This window comes from Phymastichus coffea, unplaced genomic scaffold, assembly GCF_024137745.1.
Source record: "Phymastichus coffea isolate CEN01 unplaced genomic scaffold, Cenicafe_Pcof_1.1 PCOF00016, whole genome shotgun sequence".
Taxonomy (NCBI): domain Eukaryota; kingdom Metazoa; phylum Arthropoda; class Insecta; order Hymenoptera; family Eulophidae; genus Phymastichus; species Phymastichus coffea.
In genome coordinates this window covers 2,311,861-2,335,634 of record NW_026706827.1, presented here as the reverse complement: position 1 = coordinate 2,335,634, position 23,774 = coordinate 2,311,861, and the positions used below count along the sequence as shown (strand labels likewise).

The window sequence follows — 23,774 nt, the reverse complement described above, 5'->3', positions numbered from 1 at the left end:
TTCTGATATATTTTTACGCAAAAAACCAGACGGGAAATATCGTCTTATCTTGAATTTAAAAAATTTGAATCAATTTATATCGCCACCGCATTTCAAATTAGAAGATAATCGTTCTGTTAAAAAACTAATAGAGAAAGATTGTTATATGGCGACTATTGATTTGCCAGATGGATATTATCACATTCCGATAGACAAATCCTGTCGTAAATATTTACGTTTCTATTTTAATGGCCAACTTCATGAATTCACGTGTTTACCTTTCGGACTAAGTACAGCACCGTTTATTTTCACGAAAATTATGAAACCTTTAGTAGCATATTTACGAAAATTGGGATTTCAATCAGTTATTTATTTAGATGATATTCTGATTTTCGGCAATTCTTTTGAATCTTGTCAAGAAAATATTAAAGAAACAATTTGCTTACTTAAATTCCTGGGTTTTATCATCAATTATCGCAAAAGCAATCTTAAACCTAGTCAATGCTGTAAATATTTAGGTTTTATATATAATTCTTATACTATGACGATTGAATTACCCGAAGAAAAAGTTTCGTGCATTCAAAAAATCATTAAAAAATTGTACAAAAACAAGCTCATTTCAATCAGAAATTTTGCTGAAACACTGGGTTACCTAGTTTCGTGCTGCCCGGCGGTAAATTATGGTATGGTGCATACAAAAGCCTGTGAAAGACAAAAGTACTTATCACTTCTATGGAATAATAATGATTATGATGCGAAAATTAGAATTTCAACTAAAATTCTCGATGAATTATCATGGTGGACATCTCAATCATTTACACCTTATCAACCTATAAGAAACAATTCTTTTGAAGTTGAGATTTTTAGTGATGCGTCTTTGACAGGCTGAGGAGCTTTTAGCGGAGGTAAAAAAGTTTTTGGGCATTGGAAAGAGAGTGAAATGTGTGAAAACATTAACTACTTGGAACTACTTGCGACGTTCTTCGGACTCAAGTCATTTGCAAATAACTACCACCATTGTCAAATTCTTTACACATTGATAACACTACGGCCATCGCATACATTAATAAAATAGGTGGTGTTCAATTCGAAAACCTTAATGACATAACGCGATCAATTTGGTCTTGGTGCGAAGACAGAAAAATTTGGATTTTCGCAACTTATATTCCTTCCAAAGAAAATGTAGTAGCTGATTTCGAATCACGCAGATTAGAGTCAGTTTCAGAAATTCAATTATCAAGTCAAGCTTTTCAATATATTATTGATAAGCTTGGTTTCCCCGAAATTGATTTATTTGCTTCGCGAGTAAATGCAAAATGCGCAAAGTACGTTTCTTGGAAAAGAGATCCAGATTGTTTTGCAATCGATGCTTTCACTATAAATTGGAAAAAATATTTTTTCTATGCATTTCCGCCATTTTCCATCATTTTAAAATGCTTACAAAAAATAAGAGACGAAAAGGCAAAAGGAATAATGATCGTACCAGAGTGGCCGGCTCAGCCCTGGTACCCATTATTCCTTGAACTCCTAATATCGAAACCTCTGAAACTTCAAGTTAAACACAACATTTTCTTTGCTAACAGGGAATTAGATCAATTTTGGAACAAAGTTACCCTGGTGGCCGGAATCTTGTCCGGAAAGCGTACGAGTTGAGGGGAACTCCGAAAGCTGCCCTAGAAGTTACGATCGCATTTATTTCCGAGTCTTCTTATAAACAATACGAAGGTTGTTTCAAACAATGGTGGTCCTATTGCGTTGATAACAACGTTAATCCATTTGCAATATCCATTTCTCATACTTTGATTTTCCTAACCAAATTATTTGATCGCCAACTAGCCTCCACAACAATTAATTGTTATAGATCGGCTATCTCGTTGTTGGTTGGTAAAGAAATGGCTCAAGACGACCGAGTTATGAGGTTTTTTCAAGGTTGTTACAACTTGAGACCGTCAAAACCCAAATACGACATCACATGGGATCCAAAAATTGTTCTCGATTATCTCACCTCTTTACCAAACAACAACGATTTGAATGTACTCGATCTCGGAAGAAAACTTATTGCTTTGCTGGCATTGATTACCGGTCATCGCATGCAAACTTTTTCGTTGATAGAATTAGAAAATATCGAAGAGCTAGACGATAAAACCATTCACATTAAAATACCAAAACGAATAAAAACTTCGGGTCGTAACAGAAATCAACCCTTGCTCATATTACCATACTTTCTAATCAATGAAAAAATTTGTGCTGCGTCTACTCTGAAAGCGTATATTGAAAAAACAGAAAAACTGCGAAATGGAATAGATTACCTTTTTATCACTTCCAAAAAACCTTATAAAGCAGCTGAATCTTCAACTTTGAGTCATTGGGTTAAGTACATATTAGAAAAAAGTGGTCTTGATATTTATATATTTTCTGCACATTCTACGCGTCACGCGTCTACTTCAACTGCAAAACGCAAAGGCGTCGGTATAGATATTTTGTACTCAGCAGGGTGGACAGAAACTTCTCAAACTTTCGAAAAATTCTATGACCGAGAAATAATTGTTAATAATAGAGACAGTTTTGCTAACGCGATTCTTAATTCTTGATTTGTAATTTCAATTGTATCAATAATAAAATAATTTTATAATTATTTTACTTTAACTCATTCTTATCAGTTGATAATATGGATGAATCAAGGATGAATCAAGTGCAATATGCATATGCACATTATTGAGCGCCGTAACTACTTTAAACAGCTACATGTTTTATCATGAGGAAGAGGCGCTATACAATCACATGATTAAACGAACTTACTTGTAAGTGAAGTTCTATCATGATTGTATGAGCCTCTTCCGAAATGATAAAACTCCCACCCAGTACTTCCCATTATCTCGAAAATTTCGAGATCCCAAAATTTATACGTTACGGCGGAGCTTTAAACTACTGAGGAAACGTCACCGCTCGCCTGATAACAAGAGAGTGCATGACACCAATACCTAGCTTCACAGCGGTTTGGAGCTTTTTACTTTGTGAAAATTCAGCCAGGTCGATAGGAATCGAAGGGACTACATGTTTTATCATTTCGGAAGAGGCTCATACAATCATGATAGAACTTCACTTACAAGTAAGTTCGTTTAATCATGTGATTTCTGGAATACCAAACTTGTTTACTAGTGAAGAGAAAGCCCAGTCAGCTAGTTCCCGTTCAGTTTCAGGTTGTAAAATTCTTTATCAGCGTAAATATTGTCTTTTGTATTTATATATGACGCAGTTAAATAAATATTACGCGCTTCACACCATTGCCAAATTTTACGAGTCAAGTTACTTAGTTTTAGATGTTGAATACTACCCATACGATTTATGTAGGCAATTGCCGTAGTGTTATCAATACGCAGCAAGATTTCACAAGATTTTTTGTGCTTAGCGAAACATTTCAACCCATTGAACGTGGCTTTTAATTCTAAAAAATTTATATGCTCTTTCGAAATTCCCTTACTCCAACAATCGTGTACCTTTACACCACGACAAATAGCACCCCGACCTGTTAATGACGCATCGGAAAAAATTTCAATTTTGAAAACATGTAACCTGATAGGGTTTGTAGATATCATGACATTCGACTTCCACCATAAAAGATCATCTTTTATATCGTTCGAAATATACATTGAATCTTCGTAATTGCCTCCGTTTTCTTCGAGAGCTAAGAACTTTTCACGTTCTAATTTTTTTGTATATAAAAAACAATATTTTACTGCAGGACATGCTGCTATTAATACGCCGATGACTTCGGCTACATTTTGAATCGTAGACGAATTTTTTATCATTAAATTTGAAACAATATTTCGAATATTCTTACGTTTGCGATCGAGTAGATTCAAACTAAAGTCTTGCGTGTTGATAATTAATCCTAAGAATTCGCAAATATGGGATGGTACTTGTTGGCTTATGATTTCATTTATCACAAAACCTAATGATTCGAGAAAATTTCGCGTTGCTGTAAGATTTTTTATACAATCAAACTTATTTTGAGCAATGAGTAAAATATCATCTAGATACTATATATCTATCACGTATATCACGTATATCAAGTATATCACGGAGAAAAAACCCATAGACCTAAGTTTTTCAATAACGGGCTTGAGCAGTTTTGTAGAAATAAAAGGAGCTATGCAAAGGCCAAATGGCAGAACATTAAACTCGTAAAGTTTTCCTTCAAAAGAAAATCTCAAAAATTTTTTATATTTTTTATGTATTGGAACTAAAAAATATGAATCTTTCATATCTAACTTAGCGAGAAAACAACCTTTCGTAATCAGTTTACATGCTGTCTTAATGTCTTCTAGTTTAAAATGGGGTGCTTTAATAAACTCATTTAATTTTACAAGATTTTTTTTTTTTTTTTAATATATGCTTTATTAACACTTTTTACAAGGGTTATTTAGCTACATACAGAGTGGGAAAATGAATGATTAATAGGAGTATAAAAAGGAGCATATATATATATGCACGAGTGTTTAGGTCAGTTTAATTTAAGGTACCACTTGATTATACGGTTATTTTACATTTCTTAATAAACTCGTAGACAATATTCATAGTTTCGCTATTAGGTTGGCTGAGTATACATTTAATATCCATTGGTAAATACAGTTTCTTTGTATACAAGGATGCCCCCATGCTTTTTCGCTCCTTTTCAAAAATTGGGCACTGCCACACCACATGATTAAGGATTTGAGCCTCTTTTCCGCAGTCGCAGCTTGGATCTTCGATGACTTTAATATTCACAAGCGACTCTTTTAAGCTGTTGTGATTACTACGGCTTCGACAGATCGTAACTATATATTTACGACTGTGCGTATACCCATCAAACCATGATTAAAATAAATCTTTTTCCCCCATCTGGCTTATCTCGTAGAAAATAAGTAGAAATGAATTGACCTTTGTATGGCTTACATTGAGAAATTGTACCTATTTTTAATAATTCGTACACGGATTGTTTGCAAGTGTGCATTTCGTGAATAGAAAAATTTGGTTCTTTTGGTGGTATTTTTGGGTATACCGATCGAGAAAAATTAATTCGGTAACCCGCGACAATTTGCAGGATAAAATTGTCGTTTGTAATATTTTTCCACGAATCAAAGAAAAAACCGATTCGGCCAGCGAGACGACTTACTGTCACTTTCGCTGGTCGTTCTGCTGGTCTTGGCTCCTGCTGTTGGATCGTCCTTGGCCCCTCTCCTGACGGGAGCTCCCGCGCCGCTTGTAGGGGCCTCTTGAGTTTAAAGTTGATTTGCGACGACCACGAAAACTTGACTTGAATCTGAAATAATCGCGTCGTTTCCCTTGCTTGTCGAACTTAGCGGCGTTTTTGCCAGTCTTCTCCATGGCCTTGGCATTCTTCACGTGGTCTGGGAAGTCTTTGCCAAACAACAGGGAATCGACCTTTGTATCATCAGCCACGTTTGATACGATTTGCTTGAGACTTGGATTAATGAAGGCCCTTCTTGTTAACGAAATTTCATGATGTAAATCAAGCAGCATGTTTGCGCAATCTGATAAGAAAATAAAAATTTCTTTAGTTTTCTTTTCACGCATTTCTTTTGCTGTATTCTGGTCACACTCTTCGTCAGCTTTGTCTGACGACAGTATAATTGTCATCGCATTACTTAGAGCAATAATAGCGAAACCCAACTGGCTTTGCATAACCATTTGGTATTTATCTCTCCTTAGATACACCTTCGAGAGAATTGATTGAATTTCCCTATTAAGGTTAGGGGATCTCAATGACAAACAATTCTCAGGAACTCGATATTTTTTGAGTAATTTATCTTTAAATTCCTTGTTGAGACCTTCGGAGCATATTTTTTCGCAGAGTTTAGCTGCTTCAGAGTCAATGGGCGGGCCTGTTTTATTGGAGTCAACCGCTTCCACCATAAGATTTAATAAATCTTTCTTACTTTCAGTAGTTACACCATCAGTTGGTTTATCTTTTGACGTTTCAGCATCAGCAAGTCCCTTGCTATTCGTGCGAGATGTAGAACGATTGCGGGACTTTGAACTGGTGCGAGACTGTGATCGGCTGTGAGACTTTGATCGGCTTGAAGAACTGCGTGACCTTGAAGGGCTCGAAATTTCAGAGGTTGAACAAGAATAAGAGCGGCCGCGGGAATCGCTCGAATCATAAAGAGATTCACTTCCTGATCCGCTATTTGGCGAGCCTCTTGGACTGCGCTCTGAACTTTTGCGGTCGCGGTGCGATTCGTAAGAAGCAACAAAAAGAGTCGCGCGAATAGTTGCGTGGCGCATATCTTGAGCAACGCTCTGCACTCTGACATCTCGTATCGATTTTTCGACCCTTGTCCCTTTTAGAGAAGCGGACTTCGCGGTCGTGCAATACATCGTAACCTTTGTTGTTACGGCGGCGTACATCGCGCGATGACTTGGAATCATGATGTCTTGGACGTTTTTCGTGTCCATCTCGACGAGGGTGTCGAAAATTAGAGTGAGTGGGCTTGCTGCTCACCTTATGAAGATGATGACACGAGCTAACAGGCGAGCGCGAGACCAACTTGTTTCGATGATCGTGCCTCTAATTGTAAGCCTATTATAGATTTAATTATATACGGGCCTTTATATAAGTTTAAGAATTTCTTAATAATTTCTTCTTCTTTATTGCTTATGTTCTGACTCCGTAATAATACATAGTCATTAATTTTATATTGATAATGACGTATATTTTTATTAATGTTATTTGCACGTTTTATAAGTTATAGTGCATTTTTTTCTTGATACCTTCTATTTGATTGTAATTTGTTGGTACCTTTGTTTTGATATCAGGTATCCATCGATGCCAAAATCTATCTAGTTTTATATGGAGGTGCGCTTCTATAGGAGTTATTTCAATCGTTTCATAATATACACAATTCATTATTTGTTGTATTTTGGGAATTAATGGAGCCCAACCTTTATGATTATTATTTGCATATACTCTTAAAAATCTTCCCAGTTCTCTATAAATTATCTCCACGATATTGCTTTGTGGATGACGAATACTAGAAAATATTAATTTTATATTGTTAGCTAAAAGTTTTTCTTTCCATGCTTTAGCTGTGAACTGTGTTCCATGATCACATATGATTGCTAATGGTTTTCCATAATTTGATATATAATGTTTAAATATTTTTTTTATAGTAATGTATGTAATTGATTATTTTATAGGATACATGACTACAAATTTACTAAAACAATCTATTGTTATTAAAATGTATTTGACTCCTCCTCGTGAAGTTGGCAATGGTTCATAAAAATCTATAGATAATAGATCGTTTGGTTTTTCAACCAATATAGGCTGCATTATTGATGATATCTTTTTTGTATAATATTTCGTACGTTGACAGAGATCACAGCGATTTATAGTTTTAGCTACTTTCTTGCGAAGCTTGTAGATATAAAAATTTTCTTGTAACATTTTCATAATTTTTCTAGATCCAATATAACCATAAACTTCATGTATTTCTTGGATCAATTCTTGAACAATTATTTCTGGCAATAATAATTTATTGTTAATTTTATCTTTTTTATATACTAAATTGTTATAAACTATATATCTATGATCAAAATTTTCTTTATTCCTTATGTTTTGTATAAAACCATCATTTTGTTGTAACAACTCCATATTCTTGAAATATTTGATTAAATCTCGTGAAGGTTTTTTCATCAGCATAGCAAACTGAATTTCGTCCGTATAGTTGTTACTGCAATCTGTGATATGTCTAGATAGAAAATCGGCGGCTTTATTTTTATTTCCTGGTAGATACTCATACGTAATATTGTAGTCTTGAAGAAACAAGCAGCACCTCACTAATCTCGCATTCGTAAATTTACAAGTAATTAAGAATTTCAACGCTTCATGATCTGTACGAATAATTATTTCTTTCGCACCTCTTAGATACGTTTCTAATTTTAAACATGACCAAGCTACAGCTAACAGTTCTTTTTCAGTTGTAAAATAATTTAATTCTGCTCCTTTTAGAGTTCTAGATATAAATGTTATAACTTCTTCATCACCTTCATTATTTAATTATGACAAAGCAGCGGCTATAGTATGATAACTGGCATCAGTAGTTAATATGTAAGGTTTATTGGGATCAGGAAATTTTAAAGTAGTTGTATCAATAAATATTTTTTCCACATTATTAAAAGCTGTTTCATGCTCAGGTAACCATTGATAGCCTCTTCTCTGTTGCAATAAATTCATTAAAGGTCTACATATTTCAGCATAATTTTTTGCAAATTTTGTATAGAAATTAACAAATCCAAGAAATCTTTGCAAGCTTTTCAAATTTTTTGGAGCTTTATAATTTTGAATTATTTCTAATTTACTTTTTTGAGCTTTTATACCTTGTGGAGTAAATAATAATATGTCCTAAAAATTCAAGTTCTTCTTGAACTAATTTAGACTTTGAAAATTTCAATGTATAATTATCTTTCCGACAACATGTAAATAATGTTCGTAAATGATGAATATGTTCATTGAAGGTTTTAGAAATACATAGTATATCATCCACAAATGGTATAATGAATTGTTTTAAATCGCCAATTGACATATTTAAAGCTCTTACTAAAGCTGCTGTACTAGTACATGTACCGAAAGGAACTACATTAAATTCGTAGGTATTACTTTCGATAATAAATGCTGTATACGAGTATTTTTTACTTTTTTCATTAAGAGGAATTTGCCAAAATCTACTTGTCAAATCAAAACTAGAAATAAATTTTACTCCGAAACAATGTTGAAAAATATCATCCATATGTAGTGGGGCTTCATAATCTTTAACTAATTTTTTATTTAATTTTCGAGCATCTAAACAAAATCGCACTGATCCGTCTTTTTTAATGCTTATAACAATTGGATTAATATAATTACTAATTGATCGACGAATAACGCCATCTCTTAACATTTCTTTGATTGCAATTCGAACATTTCCTCGATAATTTAACGGTGTAGGATACTGTTTTGAAAAATATGGCTCTTTATCTTTTAAAATCAATTTATGAGTATATACTTTCAATAAACCTAATTTTTTACGAAATACATCTCTAAATTTGTACACAAGCGAAGCTATCTCATTTTTTTGAGCATCGGTAAGGTTAGAGCTTTCATCTACTTTCTCATCAATTTCCCCTCGAGTTAGATTCACAAAATTATCATTTGTGATGCCTGCATCTATTTCATTACGAGTTAGATCAATGAGTGATGGTATGTCATCCCCAAAATCCGAGACAGTATCATACTGAATAGTTAAGCTTTGATATGTACTTTCATCTATAAATGCATCGTTATATTTCATGTTTTCTAAAGTATTATTAATTTCAAAATAAATTTGCACATTATATGTGTTGCAACGATTACCGAAAATTGTTCGACTCGCGCGAGGTTAATAAGCGGCTGAACGAGAAAAGCCGCGATCGGTTCGAGAGAGAGAGAGAGGGCGCGTAGGGGCAATGACCGGGAGGGGAGAGTTCAATAGGCAGTACGATTGTGTCACTTAGTCAGGTAGCATCCAAGTGCGTGAGCGCGGTGCAAACATTGTTTCGGTTGTCTTGCGAGCGAGAGCAGAGGGTGCAGCGAGTGATCGGCGAAGGTGAGCGAGTGGTGCGTGCACTGGTGAACGTGCGCGGCCGTAACCGCAGCTGGAATCGCCTGTAGCAGCAGCACCAAAAGCAACAGCATTAACAGTAGCCACACCAACAGTAACAGCAATAACAGCGGAGTGCAGCGAGCGGCGGAGCAGCTAATTAGCGACGCGTGCATCGGATACGGTTGGCCACCGTATCCTCAACTATTGCGCGGTAGGTGCATCTTCCCTTTATTGTCGTTAGCGTGCGATCCCGCGCAGCGTGCGCGAAGAAAGTGTTTATTGCGCGCGAGCGGTTAGTTCGCGGCGATCGCGGTTTTCTCTCTCTCTCTCCCACCCAGCGTATTGTCAGTTACGTTTGCGTGCACAAGTCTCTCGGCGAAACCCCCGTGTATTTATTTAACTTAAATAAAGTGAACAACGGTTGTTACTAATCGAGTCTTGGCTTTGTCTTTCCTTTGTCCGGAGGTCGCGTTTATTTACGTTCGATTCAAATAAGCCGGTAGCGTAGCAAGGATCACGCAGAGATTGGTAGAGGCGAATCGCCAACCTAGTTTCAAGCAGCAGCCGCAGGAGCGCTGCTAAGCAGGAGCGACAGCGCCGCCAAGTGGCGAGTTGGGGAACCCAACTCGGATTGGCGAGGAGACGCTGCGCAGACGCACTCCCGGACAAGGTAGGTTGATGTGCTTCGAGCACATAGATAACTAGGCATCGTTTAGCCATCAAATAGGTACATTTAAGGGAAATTACAGGTTAAACGGTAGTCTGTTACAGTGTCAAGTTTAAGCTTTATATTTTTCATAGTATCATAACCGATAATACAATCTTTTATTAATCTAGGAATAATTATGAAGATAATATCAATATATTAACTACCCCATTTAAAATTCAAATAAATTTGTTTCTTTAATCTCACCGATTTTTGGCCTGTAGCTACCTTAATAACGTGTCCACTAATCGGAAGAGTAGGTTTATCTTTAAATTACTTAAGTTTTGATTGTAAAATTCCTCTGAAATAGCAGAAACTTCACTACCCGAATCAAGTAGAGCTTTTACTGGAATGTTTTCTAATAAAAGAAATATTTCAGGACAGATTCTGCCCTCATTGTTATTATCATTATTTGATAATTCACCGTTAATTTCTCGTCTAGGATCTTCAAAAATAGTCAATAATTCTTTCGATAATAAATTGTTACTTGATTTTATTGTTACAACTCGTTGCAAGCTTTTGCGTTTATCCGATTTCCGCACTGAGAAAAAAAATAGTTAATACAAACAGGTTTATGATTGATACAACAATTCAGCAGTTAACTCAACGGTTTGTCTGTCGATTTAATGGGCCCTCTGTTAACCTAACAACGAAACTATCAATTTTACAGACCTCAGCTGTTGATTTGATCCCGCTCATACTTTTGAAATGGTGTAACAGCGGAATTTTGTTGTTTTAACATCAACTCTGTTGTTCTGACATCGAGTTGGTTAAAAAATAAGTTAGCATTGTTAAATTCAATAGCACGTTGATATCAAAACGACAAACAAATATTTTGCTAACACAATTTCAACATTGCCTTGATACAACCATAAGTACTATTATTTAAACAAAATGTATATTGAATGAACGTATTACATATCATATCAACTTACTAATATATGAAATCAATATAAAATTTAATATTAGATTAATAAAGTTTCCGAAAAATCGTTGCTTTCTTTAAATTAAATATTTCTTATGGAAATTTGTATTTCGTAAAATTTTTGGCATTAAATTTGAGATGTAAGTACGTCTCATGCCTATCTATCGCATTCGATAACATAGTCCAGCACTATAGCCCCGATAAAAAGAAACCTCAGCTGCAGTGTCACCAAATAGCCTAAACAAAAGCCGGCATGCGCATAACGCATAGAGACGTATGCATCGGTATCGCGGCACGTGTTTAGTTGCATAACCTTATCTAGCGCTAAAATGGGAGAACAAAGTGTCTTTGAAGTATTGCTTGACCTAGGATACGAAAAGTTCACGAATATTTTCGAAGGTAATTACAGTACATATTACTTATTCATATTTTGAAATCTGCGAATTTGTTTATGCAAAAAACACTTTGTAGATAATGGCATTGGCGTTCGGGAGTTGAAACAAATTTCATTCACACAAATCAAAAACATTTTACCCCCTAATAAATTGGACCAATTTTGGAAAAAACATCAGGATTACTTTTCCAAGGAAGTATACGTAAGTACATGTTAAATCGTAGTTCGTTTTATCGGGGTATAAAAGAATAACATTGTGCATCAATTAAAACCAACATTACGCAACCGATAATGCATAGAAAACATAACCTTCTTTGTAAACTTGGAATTGTGTTATTTCATTGAATTTTATTTTTGACAGAATACTTCGTGTTCTTCTGACTTGGCTAATACATCACTCGTGTCAAGAACGCCATTTCAAAACCTTAGCAACTTAGAGGACGCTAACAATTCAATTTTTGCAATTGAAAATATCAACGTATCTGACATTCTGAACGATACCTTTGAAGGGAGAAACATCATTATTTGGTATTCAAATAAACGCAGTTTAACTTTGTCAAAGAGGAAAAAAGTGGTGCATCTGTTAATGTGCGCAGTTCTTAGATTATGCAATAGGTTAGTAGAATAATTTAATCAATTACTTATTAATGCATTTTTTTCAATATTATAATTTACGTTTGTAGGCCTCTTGAAAATCCTGATTTTTTGGTTCTCTCAAGAAAAATCACAGAAGTTTTTCCTTCTGAATTAGCTATTGTATATTACATTCCGCCGGTTTCCAAAAGTAAATCACCCAATGGCAAACGTCAAAAAGCTGCAGGGAAATTACTGAACAAATACAACAATCTCAAACGTTTACCTACAGGAATATATAAACCTTCTCATTGTGCAATACACAATTCTGATGAAAGTGATGAAGAAAATGTTCCTGTACAAGTCCAAATAAGTATAAACTGGCTGCGTACAAAAGAAGAGCCCTGGGAAGAAGCTAAAACACATTGGACGAATACCTACAATCACAGACATCCTTGCACAGAAAAACGAGATAAATTTGTGAGCAGCACATTTGATGCTTGGGTAATTTTGAAGTGCGTGAAAGGTTATACACTCATTGATATAGATTTTCGTTTGAGTGGTATATGCAAAATTGAAAAGGCCATTGCCCATTTCAATAGCTTTTATTCAAAAGTGGCTGACGTACGGTCTCCTCCACATGAGGAATTATGCAACACAATGAAAGAATTATTAGAGCAAGAAGGTTTAAATGAAGGTATATTTGATTATTTTATTACTTTTTCTATGCGATGGATTTTAAAAACAATTTACATTTTTTTAGACTCTGAAGTTTTCATCAAGTTAATGCTACTGTCATACTTGTTGCCATCAACTGCAAGAATCTCTACTGGCAACCGAAAGCATTAGAAACCGACGTGCATGGAAAGCTTCGAAGGAATAGTAACTCATATAAAGGTTTATTTACAATTATTCACAGATAATTCATTTACAACATATTTACAAATTCTATACAAGCATATAAAGTTATTGTTAAAACAATAACTTAATTAAATTAAATATTAAAGTGATAAAAATTTGCAGTGTTACGGGGATATACAGAAAACTAAAGAAGAAAAACGTCTCTTTGCCAATAGTAAAAACATCACGCTTCAACCATATATTATAACAGTCGGCGAACAAGATTTTCAAGTGAATTCGGTCTATTTAATGATTGATGAAAATGAATATGAAATACCGTCTTTAACCGAAGCTATTGATTATTGTTTCAAGTCTTTCCACGTGTTTTGTGCTAAGTACCCACGGCAAAGCGAACATCTGTGGCTTTTACTTCAACATGGAATTTATCAGTTTCGCACACGATGGGATCCATAACTATTAAATGTCGATGAAATGTTGAATGATATTAATTTGATTTTACCGCCATTAAACTCGAAGTAGGTATCAAGTATTACACGTGTAGCATAGTTCTAGTAAAATTTCAGATGCAATTATTCTATGATATATACTGTTTGTACTTTATAATGCTGTTTGTGTTCGTATACGTTAAGAATTGATACCGATAGCGTTTCAATATGACTGTGGTTGAATGCCCTTTATGTAATTATAATTTTACCACCATAGAAACTTTTTCACAACATTTAAAAATATTTCACAAAGGCTCTTCTAAATGTATCTGTAAACACAAAAATTGTATGAGAATTTTTAGTAAATTATCAACTTTCATTCAACACAGTAAATCACATTTTGATGACAAATACGATAGACCAGAGTGTGCACAGACTGTTCAAAAAGAATCTGAATGTTTACATTTGGAAAATTTGTTATCTGAAACTAACTTTACATTTGACTTGGAAACTATTTTAAATTCAAAAGATCAATCATCCATTGTCGGGGAAAAGCCTAATGAAATTATTTTTAAACAAAAGTATTATGAAAAAGATATATCTAATGCCGCGGACGTTCTTATGTCGTCCTTGTATGCAAAGTCTTCTTTGCCTTTGAAAGAAATCATATTTTTTATGAAGGCATTCGAAAATTTTTATAATGTGCACTTAATCGAAAAAATTAAGACGCTTAACAAGGCAATGATACACTGTGATGATTTGACTAAGGTTATAAATTTAATGAAAATTGCATTTCAAAATTATTCCACTTATTATAGATCTATAAAATCGTTAAAACGTTTATTTTATATTGAACCAGATATAGTACATGTATCTAACGTTTTGAGAGCTAAAAAAGTAGTTAGGAAAAAAATATATACTTCTATGAAAATTTCTGTAGTCAGTATACCGTTGAGAAAAGTTTTGAAAAACTTTTTAGAGCTACCAAATATATACTCTTCTATTATAAGCTATATTAATACAAATGAAAAGTGCGTTTGCCTATGCTCAATTTTTCAAAGTGAGCGGTGGAGAGAGATAAAGAATAGATTTTTAAACAAAATTCTTTTACCTCTAACGTTATTTGGAGATGATTGTGAGATAAATAATCTTATAGGATCTAGAAGAGGATGTAATAAATTGCATTGTATTTGTTAAAAACGTAAGCGGCGCACACTACACTATTTCAAAAAAAAAAAAAAAAAAAACGCGCGTGAAACATGCACCAGGAACCATCCCTGGGCCTAAACACTTGGCATAGCTTCATCTTCATATTTGTAATACGCTCGTAAAAATTTATACGCGAAAAGAAAAGAAAAATGTAGCGACTACGATCAAAAATTTGTAACGATACGCCTATTCACGCCTATCTTCTCGAAATGATTCACTATCCACTTGCTCAGCACTAGCTCGACCCATAGACGTGGACGTTTGCGCATTCCGCAGAAACGTCGCCGTGAAGCCGTCATATCAGCTCCGAGAAATGCTCTCGGAGGCTGCAGGCCTTACGAGGGATAAGCCCTCGTATCGTGAGCAAATTCAACGGGGAAGGGAGGCTAGCGAGGAAAACCTGGCTAAATCAACCTTCGGTCCGGTAGGCTGGCGAGCGGGGGTGCAGGCAAGAGGAGAGGGGAGAACGGAGAGAGAGATAAGGTCGTGAGGGCGAGTCGAGAAGGCGTGATACGAAAAGGCCCAAAATTGCGGGAAATTTACGAAAAAGAGAGAAATCAAGATTATGAAAAAATTAAAAGAAGGGCAATATGCGACAAAAACGGAACCATGAAAATTTTATTGATTAAATTTGAAGAACGATTAGTGTCGTGAATACATGCGCATTTGTTTATTAAAAATTGACAGCGTAAATGCACGATAAATTGTTTTATATATAACAACGAATGTTATTTCCATAGCAACGAAGGTATTTAAAAGGGAGCGCAGAGTGTCTCACCAGGCTCTCTCTTCTTTTTTCTTCAATCGTGGTTCAATCACAATGTATTAAAATTCAACCTTGTGACATTTTGATTCTCTGGTGCGGTATCTTTAAGTTTTATTGCGAACTATAAATAAACTTTGGTTCTAGTGTTGTGTTAATTTCATTGTAAATAAAAAAAAAAAAAAAAAACTGTGGTTCCTGCTCAATCCTCAACCCTTACAATTGGTGCCCCGGGTGAGGATCCTCGATAAATTTTGAGCAGGACAGTTCTATTCAGCTCAGGATCCGTAACCACGTTCACCTCGTTTCCACGATGGCACCGAGGAAACGCCAAGCGGCAGCAGCAACACGGAGCAACCAACAAAAAAGACGGCGCCGCGCTGAGATTATCGAAGAAAATCTCAATCAAGTCATCGAGGCCGTCGTGATACCAGAACCAGAACCAGAAGCTACCCCTGCCCGCAGAGTTACACGACAAAGGCAGCGAGAACCAAGAACACCGAGATTTCAACAACAGCAGCAGCGGCAAGATGCTGCACTACCCAGTGAAAGACGACGTCCAAATCCTGTTTACCCACTAGAGGCAGAGGTAAACATCATCGAACCAACTCCGGCTACATCAACTCCTCGAAGGCAGCAACACCCCCAAGACATCAACGTCAACAGCACCGGCGGATCGAACAACTACAATGCAGGTACCACGCTGAACAATGCGTCAATTACACGTGAGACTCCCGTAGAAAATGCGATGCTTCTTTTGTCCGAAACTTTAATCGAAACGATGAATGTGATTCGCGAAGGCGCGTCGATCAGGAATTTTTTGCGTACGTCGGAGCAACACGAAGTTGACAGGAAATTACCCGAGTTCTCAGGCAGACCATTGCAGTGGCTGCATTTTTATAAAACCTACGAGGAAACGGCAGACTTGTTTAGCGCTCGTCGCAACATATCGCGTTTAGAAAAGGCATTGTCGGGAGAGGCTAGAAAACTTGTAAAGACACTGCTGTCTATCACCGATAGCCCAACCGTAGTTGTCGACGAGCTAAAGAAACACTTCGGGAATAAATTTTTAATCGCGAAAGACATTGTAAAAGATCTTCACTCGTTACCATGCCTGAAATCCGGAAAAAGCAATTTATCAGTGTTTGCGACTCAATTAAAAAGCGGCGTCGAGGCCCTTCAGGCGTTAAATATGAGTGAATATTTAAGTAGCATCGATCTACTAATGAGCGTTGTGAATAAAATTCCCGAGGACATGAAGTCTACATACTATCGATACGTGGACAGTGCAATGAATTTGCCTGCTGATGCGTCGTTACTACAGAAATTAACAATGTTTTTATCAAAAGAATCGGATATGGCCATGCGTGCGGGAATTTTTGACATTGAAATGGCATCTTCGAAAAGCGGGAATGAAAGCGGTGCGAGAAAACATGCGAAAACTACGCGATCCGGGGTAGTATGCACAACAATCAATGGTGCTGTTGAAAGCAGCAACGACAAAATACAGTGCAGATGTCAGTTTTGTGATCGTAGCAACCATGACATAAGCGCTTGTGAAAAATTTCAAAAAGAAACCAGCAATCGCCGCTGGTCCTTTATCAAGCGTATGAAGCTCTGCTTTAAGTGTTTGGGTACAGGTCACCGGCGTGAGCAATGTCAATCGAGAATTATATGTGATATCTGTCAAAAGAATCACCACACTCGTTTACACACCTTTAGGAACGATAAAAATCGAAACTATTCGGACGATAAGAAAGGTCGCGATAATGAGCGAAAGGAACATCCGAGTAGTCGCCAGGGACGCGACAAACTTAGAGATCACACGCAAGGCATTGATTCGACCGACAAAAAAGACTGACTAGGCGGGAGAAAGGGCCTTTTGCGCATAGTACCATTAAGCATTAAAGGTTCGAAGGAAGCGGTCGCAACGTACGCCTTACTAGACGGGGGATCAACAATTACGTTATGTGATTCAGAGCTTGCGCGTCGCGCAGGAATTGATGGAAAAACGATCGAAATAAATTTACACGGATTATACAGTAGTGCAGATAGTGTAAAATGTCAAAGAACTAGTTTCGCCGTGAGTGGACCTTTCGGTGTATAGAAAATTGAACACGCAATTATAGTTCCTCGCTTGGAACTACCGCGGCAATCTTTGTCTATAGAAGTCGTACAGCGCGTAAAGAGAATACTTGACATCGAACTTCATCCGTTTGAGAATGTTAGATTGGGCATTATCATAGGACAAAACAACTGGCCGCTAATCGAGTGCGACGAAGTATTACGGGTCGAGAACACCGGATTCGTGATTTCTCACACGCATTTAGGTTGGTCGCTACACGGTTACATCGAGGAAAAATCACTAAGAAGCGATGTACTAGTGCATTTTTCTTGTTTTACGAAAAATGATGTGAAACTCTGTGATCAAGAACGGTTATTTGAACTAGACAATATAGTACATAGGTATTTAGAATATGAAAGTCTCGGTATAGAACAAGCGAAACCATCTCAAGATAAAAATGAGCGAGCCATAGCGATCTTAGAAGCGACGACTAGGAAAACGGGAAGCGAATGGGAAACGGGCTTATTATGGAAAGAGGGACTGATGCCGGAATTAAATAGCAGAGCAACTGCACTGCGTCGTCTTTATTCGTTAGAGCGCAAATTAGATAATAACCCGTCTTTCGCCACGCGCTATTACAAAGAAATGGAGAGGTTAATTGAGAACGGCTACGTCGAAAAGGTCAAAGAGAACGTGAGGCGACCGCGAGTATGGTTTGTGCCGCATTTTGGGGTTGAGAACCCAAACAAACCCGATAAAGTACGCTTAATATTTGACGCAGCCGCGCGAACTGGGGGGGTATCCATGAACGACTTACTCGAGACTGGCCCCGGTCTACTCGAATCGTTGGTCGGCGTCTTGCTTAGGTTTCGTCAACACGCGATCGCTGTAAAAGCAGATATAAAGGACATGTATCTGCGGATCAAGTTGATAGAGCGTGATCGAGGGGCACAGCGTTTTTTATGGCGAGGGGCAAACCGTAGTTGTGAGCCAAGTGTTTGGGAAAATGTAAGCTTGATTTTCGGTTCAAAATCGTCACCGTGCAGCGCAATCTATGTCAAAAACAAAAACGCCGAACGTTTCGCTCTCGAAAAACCCGAAGCCGTGCGCAGCATAATAAAGAACAGCTATATGGATGACTATCTCGCATCGGGGAAGTCAGCCGAAGAAATGCGAGAACGTGTCCGCAACGTAATTGCCATCAACCGCGAAGCAAACTTTAATATGCACGGTTGGGCGTCCAACGATCCGAACGTCATCAACGACGTACACGACGATTACAAAAGCAAACTTGCCCGAACAAACTTATGCAACAACGACGAACGCGTATTAGGTCTTTACTGGGATCGGATGGAAGATACATTTAGCTTTAATGTAGGCCTTGAGAAAATTCGTGCAGAACTATTAAGAGGTGATGCTATACCAACCAAACGGGAAGTCAGCAGTATAGTGATGTCAGTGTATGATCCTTTGGGAATAATATCACCATTCACCATTCAAGCCAAGTTGATCCTGCAAGATGTTTGGCGTAGTGCCGTCGGTTGGGATGAGCGCATTCGTGACGACGAGTTCGAGTTTTGGCTCATATGGTTAAGAAACCTTCCGCGAATGCAAGTCTGTAAAATATCGCGTTATTTGAGATTCAGAAAAATCGACGCGCAAACACAACTACACACCTTCACCGACGCAAGCACGAAAGCTTATGCGACAGTCGCGTATCTTAGGATAGAAACAAATAATGGGGATGTTCAATTATCACTCGTGATGGCAAAGGCACGAGTCGCACCAAAGAAGCCCATGACAATCCCGCGGTTAGAATTACAGGCGGCTCTGTTAGGCACAAAGATCGCGGCCACCATAGAACAAGAGTTAGACATTAAAATAGGGAAGCGAGTTTTTTGGTCCGACTCTTCGACAGTGTTACACTGGATTCGTGGGGAGCCGCGAGAAAAGCAGGTATTTGTGGCCAATAGGTTGGGCCAAATAGGCGAGTTGAGCAAAGTCTCAGAATGGCGTTGGGTCCCAACGAAATTGAACCCCGCAGACGACGCAACAAGACAATCAAACAAGCCAATGCTTTCGGAGGATCGTTGGTTTATCGGCCCCGAATTCTTGCGCGAGCGGCCTGAATCATGGCCAAAAGAGAAAGCCTTGCAAGCGTGTAAAAAACAAAAAATAGACGAACAAGAATCGCGCAAAGCATATATAGGTGCGACTTTCATTACCGAACCTACTAAATGGGAAGTTCCGCTCGAACTAAGGATATTAGGCTGGTCGAGAATAGTAAGAACAATGCAGAGTGTAAGAAAGTTCTTCTTTATCTGGAAACAAAAATCTCGCGAGAAACGCGTTCAGACAAATAGACGTAGTAAAACTAGAACGCACAACTCGTCACCACAAAACGCAAACGAATCGACAAAAAATGGTTTAGAGGCAATATTCGAAGCTGAAAAAACGTGGTTTCGTTTAATTCAGTCTGCACACTTTCCACGAGAACTTGAGACACTTCAGAAAGGGAAAGAGTTACATCGAGGTAGTAAATTAATAAACATACAGCCTTACATTGACAAGCACGGTTTGCTACGCGCGAGAGGTCGGGTCTCAAAATTCTGTTCCACGCACTTTCAAAATCAACCAATAATCTTAGACGCTAAGCATTATGCCACGAAACTTTTAATAGCCGAATTCCATCGTAAGTTCGATCATGCGAACAACGAAAACGTCATCAACGAACTGCGCCAACAATTCTATATTGTTGGTTTGCGCACGAGACTACGATGGCTCGCAAAAAATTGCGTCACGTGCCGTTTACGCCGAGCGAAACCTATGAACCCTCCGATGGCCGACTTACCTACTTGTCGTTTAGCCAGTGGTCTTAGGCCCTTTACTCACTGTGGAATCGACTATTTCGGTCCCATGGAGGTGAAAATTGGGCGTCGCCGCGAGAAGAGGTGGGGTGTGCTCTTTACATGTATGACGACGCGAGCAATACATGTAGAAATAGCACATACTTTGAACGCGAGCTCAACTATCATGGCTATTCAGAGATTGGGGGGCAGGAGGGGGTGCCCGCGGGAAATCTATAGCGATAATGGCACCAATTTCGTAAGGGCAAATAAAGAATTAGCGGAGGAAATTAAAAGCTTAGACATACGGAAGCAAAAACAGTTTGCGGAATCGCGCCGAATTAAATGGCACTTCAATCCGCCTGATGCTCCTCACATGGGGGGAGCGTGGGAACGCCTCATTAGATCGGTAAAAGTTGCCCTAAAACACGCGCTTAACGAGCACGCGCCGTCGGAAGAAGTACTCGTGACTCTCCTCATAGAAATAGAGCATATGGTTAACTCGCGTCCTATGACACATGTGTCAGTAGACCCGCAGGATGAGGAGGCGCTAACGCCTAATCATTTTCTTTTCGGCTCGTCATCCGGACACGTGCAAATAGACAGATATGAAGCAGAAACTTTAAATCCGCGTAAAACCTACGAAATCGCGCAACATCTCGCGAACGGTTTTTGGAAAAGATGGCTGCGCGAGTATCTGCCCACTTTACTTCCGCGCCAAAAATGGAATACTTCAGTTCCAGCGTTAAAAGTTGGCGACATTGTCTTGATCACAGACTATCAAGCGCCGCGAAACACTTGGAAAAAAGGAAAGGTTGTGGAAATCTACCGAAACACCTCCGATCAAGTAGTTAGAATCGTAAAAGTGCGCGCCGGAAAGAAAGATTTCGTTCGACCTGTCAACAAATTAGTAAAAATATTTAGTCCTTTACAGGGAGTCTAAAATTTCAAATAATTCTTAGACTGGGAGGAGATTGTTAAAAACGTAAGCGGCGCACACTACACTATTTCAAAAAAAAAAAAAAAAAAAAAAACGCGCGTGAAACATACACCAGGAACCATCCCTGGGCCTAAACACTTGGCATAGCTTCATCTTCATATTTGTAATACGCTCGTAAAAATTTATACGCGAAAAGAAAAGAAAAATGTAGCGACTACGATCAAAAATTTGTAACGATACGCCTATTCACGCCTATCTTCTCGAAATGATTCACTATCCACTTGCTCAGCACTAGCTCGACCCATAGACGTGGACGTTTGCGCATTCCGCAGAAACGTCGCCGTGAAGCCGTCATATCAGCTCCGAGAAATGCTCTCGGAGGCTGCAGGCCTTACGAGGGATAAGCCCTCGTATCGTGAGCAAATTCAACGGGGAAGGGAGGCTAGCGAGGAAAACCTGGCTAAATCAACCTTCGGTCCGGTAGGCTGGCGAGCGGGGGTGCAGGCAAGAGGAGAGGGGAGAACGGAGAGAGAGATAAGGTCGTGAGGGCGAGTCGAGAAGGCGTGATACGAAAAGGCCCAAAATTGCGGGAAATTTACGAAAAAGAGAGAAATCAAGATTATGAAAAAATTAAAAGAAGGGCAATATGCGACAAAAACGGAACCATGAAAATTTTATTGATTAAATTTGAAGAACGATTAGTGTCGTGAATACATGCGCATTTGTTTATTAAAAATTGACAGCGTAAATGCACGATAAATTGTTTTATATATAACAACGAATGTTATTTCCATAGCAACGAAGGTATTTAAAAGGGAGCGCAGAGTGTCTCACCAGGCTCTCTCTTCTTTTTTCTTCAATCGTGGTTCAATCACAATGTATTAAAATTCAACCTTGTGACATTTTGATTCTCTGGTGCGGTATCTTTAAGTTTTATTGCGAACTATAAATAAACTTTGGTTCTAGTGTTGTGTTAATTTCATTGTAAATAAAAAAAAAAAAAACTGTGGTTCCTGCTCAATCCTCAATCCTTACAGTATTTACTGTAGCATATCTGCGATACCACCTGAATACTCTCGTCAACTAGAGAATATATTTCTTCTACAAATATATAAGTCAGAGTATAAAAAATATATTAAGCACTCAAAATTGTTTTATCCTATTGTAGAACAATTTCTAGACTTACAAAAAAATGGTGTTAATATAACTATAAGTGGTGAAAAGATAACTGTTTTTTTCGACATATTCAATTTAAGTGGGGACAACTTAGAGTTACACACATTATTAGGATTTAATGAGAGTTTCAACTCTAATTTCCCATGTCGAGTATGTTACATGGATAGAACAGAATGCCAAACGGCTACAAAGGAAAAAATAGAACTGATGCGTTGCACGCAAAAACATGCGGTCGATGTCAATACGAAATCATACGGCGTGAAAAACGATTGTATTTTCAATGATATACCAGGATTCGACATATTTACATGTGTATCTTTTGACCCAATGCATGATTTGCTTGAAGGTGTATGCAGATACGTTATTGGTGAAATTATTAATAACTTCATATTTAACGAAAAATTGTTTACTTTTAGTGTACTACAAAAAAAAATAGAAAACTACTGTAATCATAATGCGTCCAATGTTTTAATATCATTAAATATTGATCATATAAAGAAAAAATGCGTTACAATCACGGCTTCTGAGATGAAGTTTTTGATTTTCAACCTTACATTTATAATTGGTGATTTGATTCCACAAAAAAATAAAGTGTGGAATTTGTATCTATCATTAAGAAAAATAACATATTTAATATTTGCTCCTGTATTGACTGAAAAAACTATTTTAGAACTTAAAAAAGAAATTATTAATCACCATTCAATGTACTGTAAGATTTTAAATGGTACATTAAAACCTAAGTATCATCATTTGATTCATTATGTAACAATGATCAAACGGTTAGGTTTACCTCGACAATTCTCTTGTATGAGATTCGAGGGAAAACACAGACCTCTAAAAAATATAGCTAAAGCTACAACGTCTAGGTTGAATTCAGCTAAATCTTTAGCAATAAGAAATTAACAAGAACTGAATTATAGATTTTTCATTAGCAAAGGCTTCCAAAGAACTGTTGTATTAGGTAAAGACTTATTTTCAAGTGTAATTTTTTTAAGTAATTATTCGTTATTTAGAAAAAAATTATCCAAAAATATCATTGATAAATTCGTTGCTATCTCGTGGATCTCAGTAGATGGGATAAAATATTCAGAAAATTCTGTTATAGTAACAAATATTCATGATCAATCTGTAGAATTTGGAAAAGTATTGAATGTTTTGTATGATAGAGAGTTGAATGACATAATATTATTGTACCAAAAACTAACTATTATAAACTATTCTCGTCATTTGTGTGCTTACCAAATCGAATGTGTTGATGAATATAATTATATATCGCTTAAAACTATCAA

The 23,774-nt window shown here is 37.2% G+C and overlaps 2 protein-coding genes across 2 annotated transcripts; both read left to right on the top strand.

Moving 5' to 3' along the window:
• Positions 1-1,412: 1,412 nt before the first annotated feature.
• Positions 1,413-2,570, top strand: LOC131675119 (uncharacterized). The gene is made up of 2 exons (XM_058953964.1): positions 1,413-1,484; positions 1,563-2,570. Exons 1-2 carry the CDS (start codon positions 1,413-1,415, stop codon positions 2,568-2,570), a joined length of 1,080 nt encoding a protein of 359 aa, XP_058809947.1.
• A 13,201-nt stretch (positions 2,571-15,771) lies between these two features.
• On the top strand, positions 15,772-21,312 carry LOC131675118 (uncharacterized). The gene is made up of 2 exons (XM_058953963.1): positions 15,772-17,290; positions 17,588-21,312. The coding sequence occupies exons 1-2, from the start codon at positions 15,772-15,774 to the stop codon at positions 21,310-21,312; spliced, it is 5,244 nt and encodes a 1,747-aa protein (XP_058809946.1).
• The last annotated feature ends 2,462 nt before the right edge of the window (positions 21,313-23,774 follow it).

Excerpts from the sequence above, each read along its gene's own strand:
- LOC131675119 (XM_058953964.1), top strand. The coding sequence starts at position 1,413 with ATGCTTACAAAAAATAAGAGACGAAAAGGCAAAAGGAATAATGATCGT. Across the intron at positions 1,485-1,562 it reads GAGTGGCCGGCTCAGCCCTG|GGAATTAGATCAATTTTGGA; the intron begins GTACCCATTATT and ends CTTTGCTAACAG.
- LOC131675118 (XM_058953963.1), top strand. The coding sequence starts at position 15,772 with ATGGCACCGAGGAAACGCCAAGCGGCAGCAGCAACACGGAGCAACCAA. Across the intron at positions 17,291-17,587 it reads ACTTAGAGATCACACGCAAG|TTCCTCGCTTGGAACTACCG; the intron begins GCATTGATTCGA and ends ACGCAATTATAG.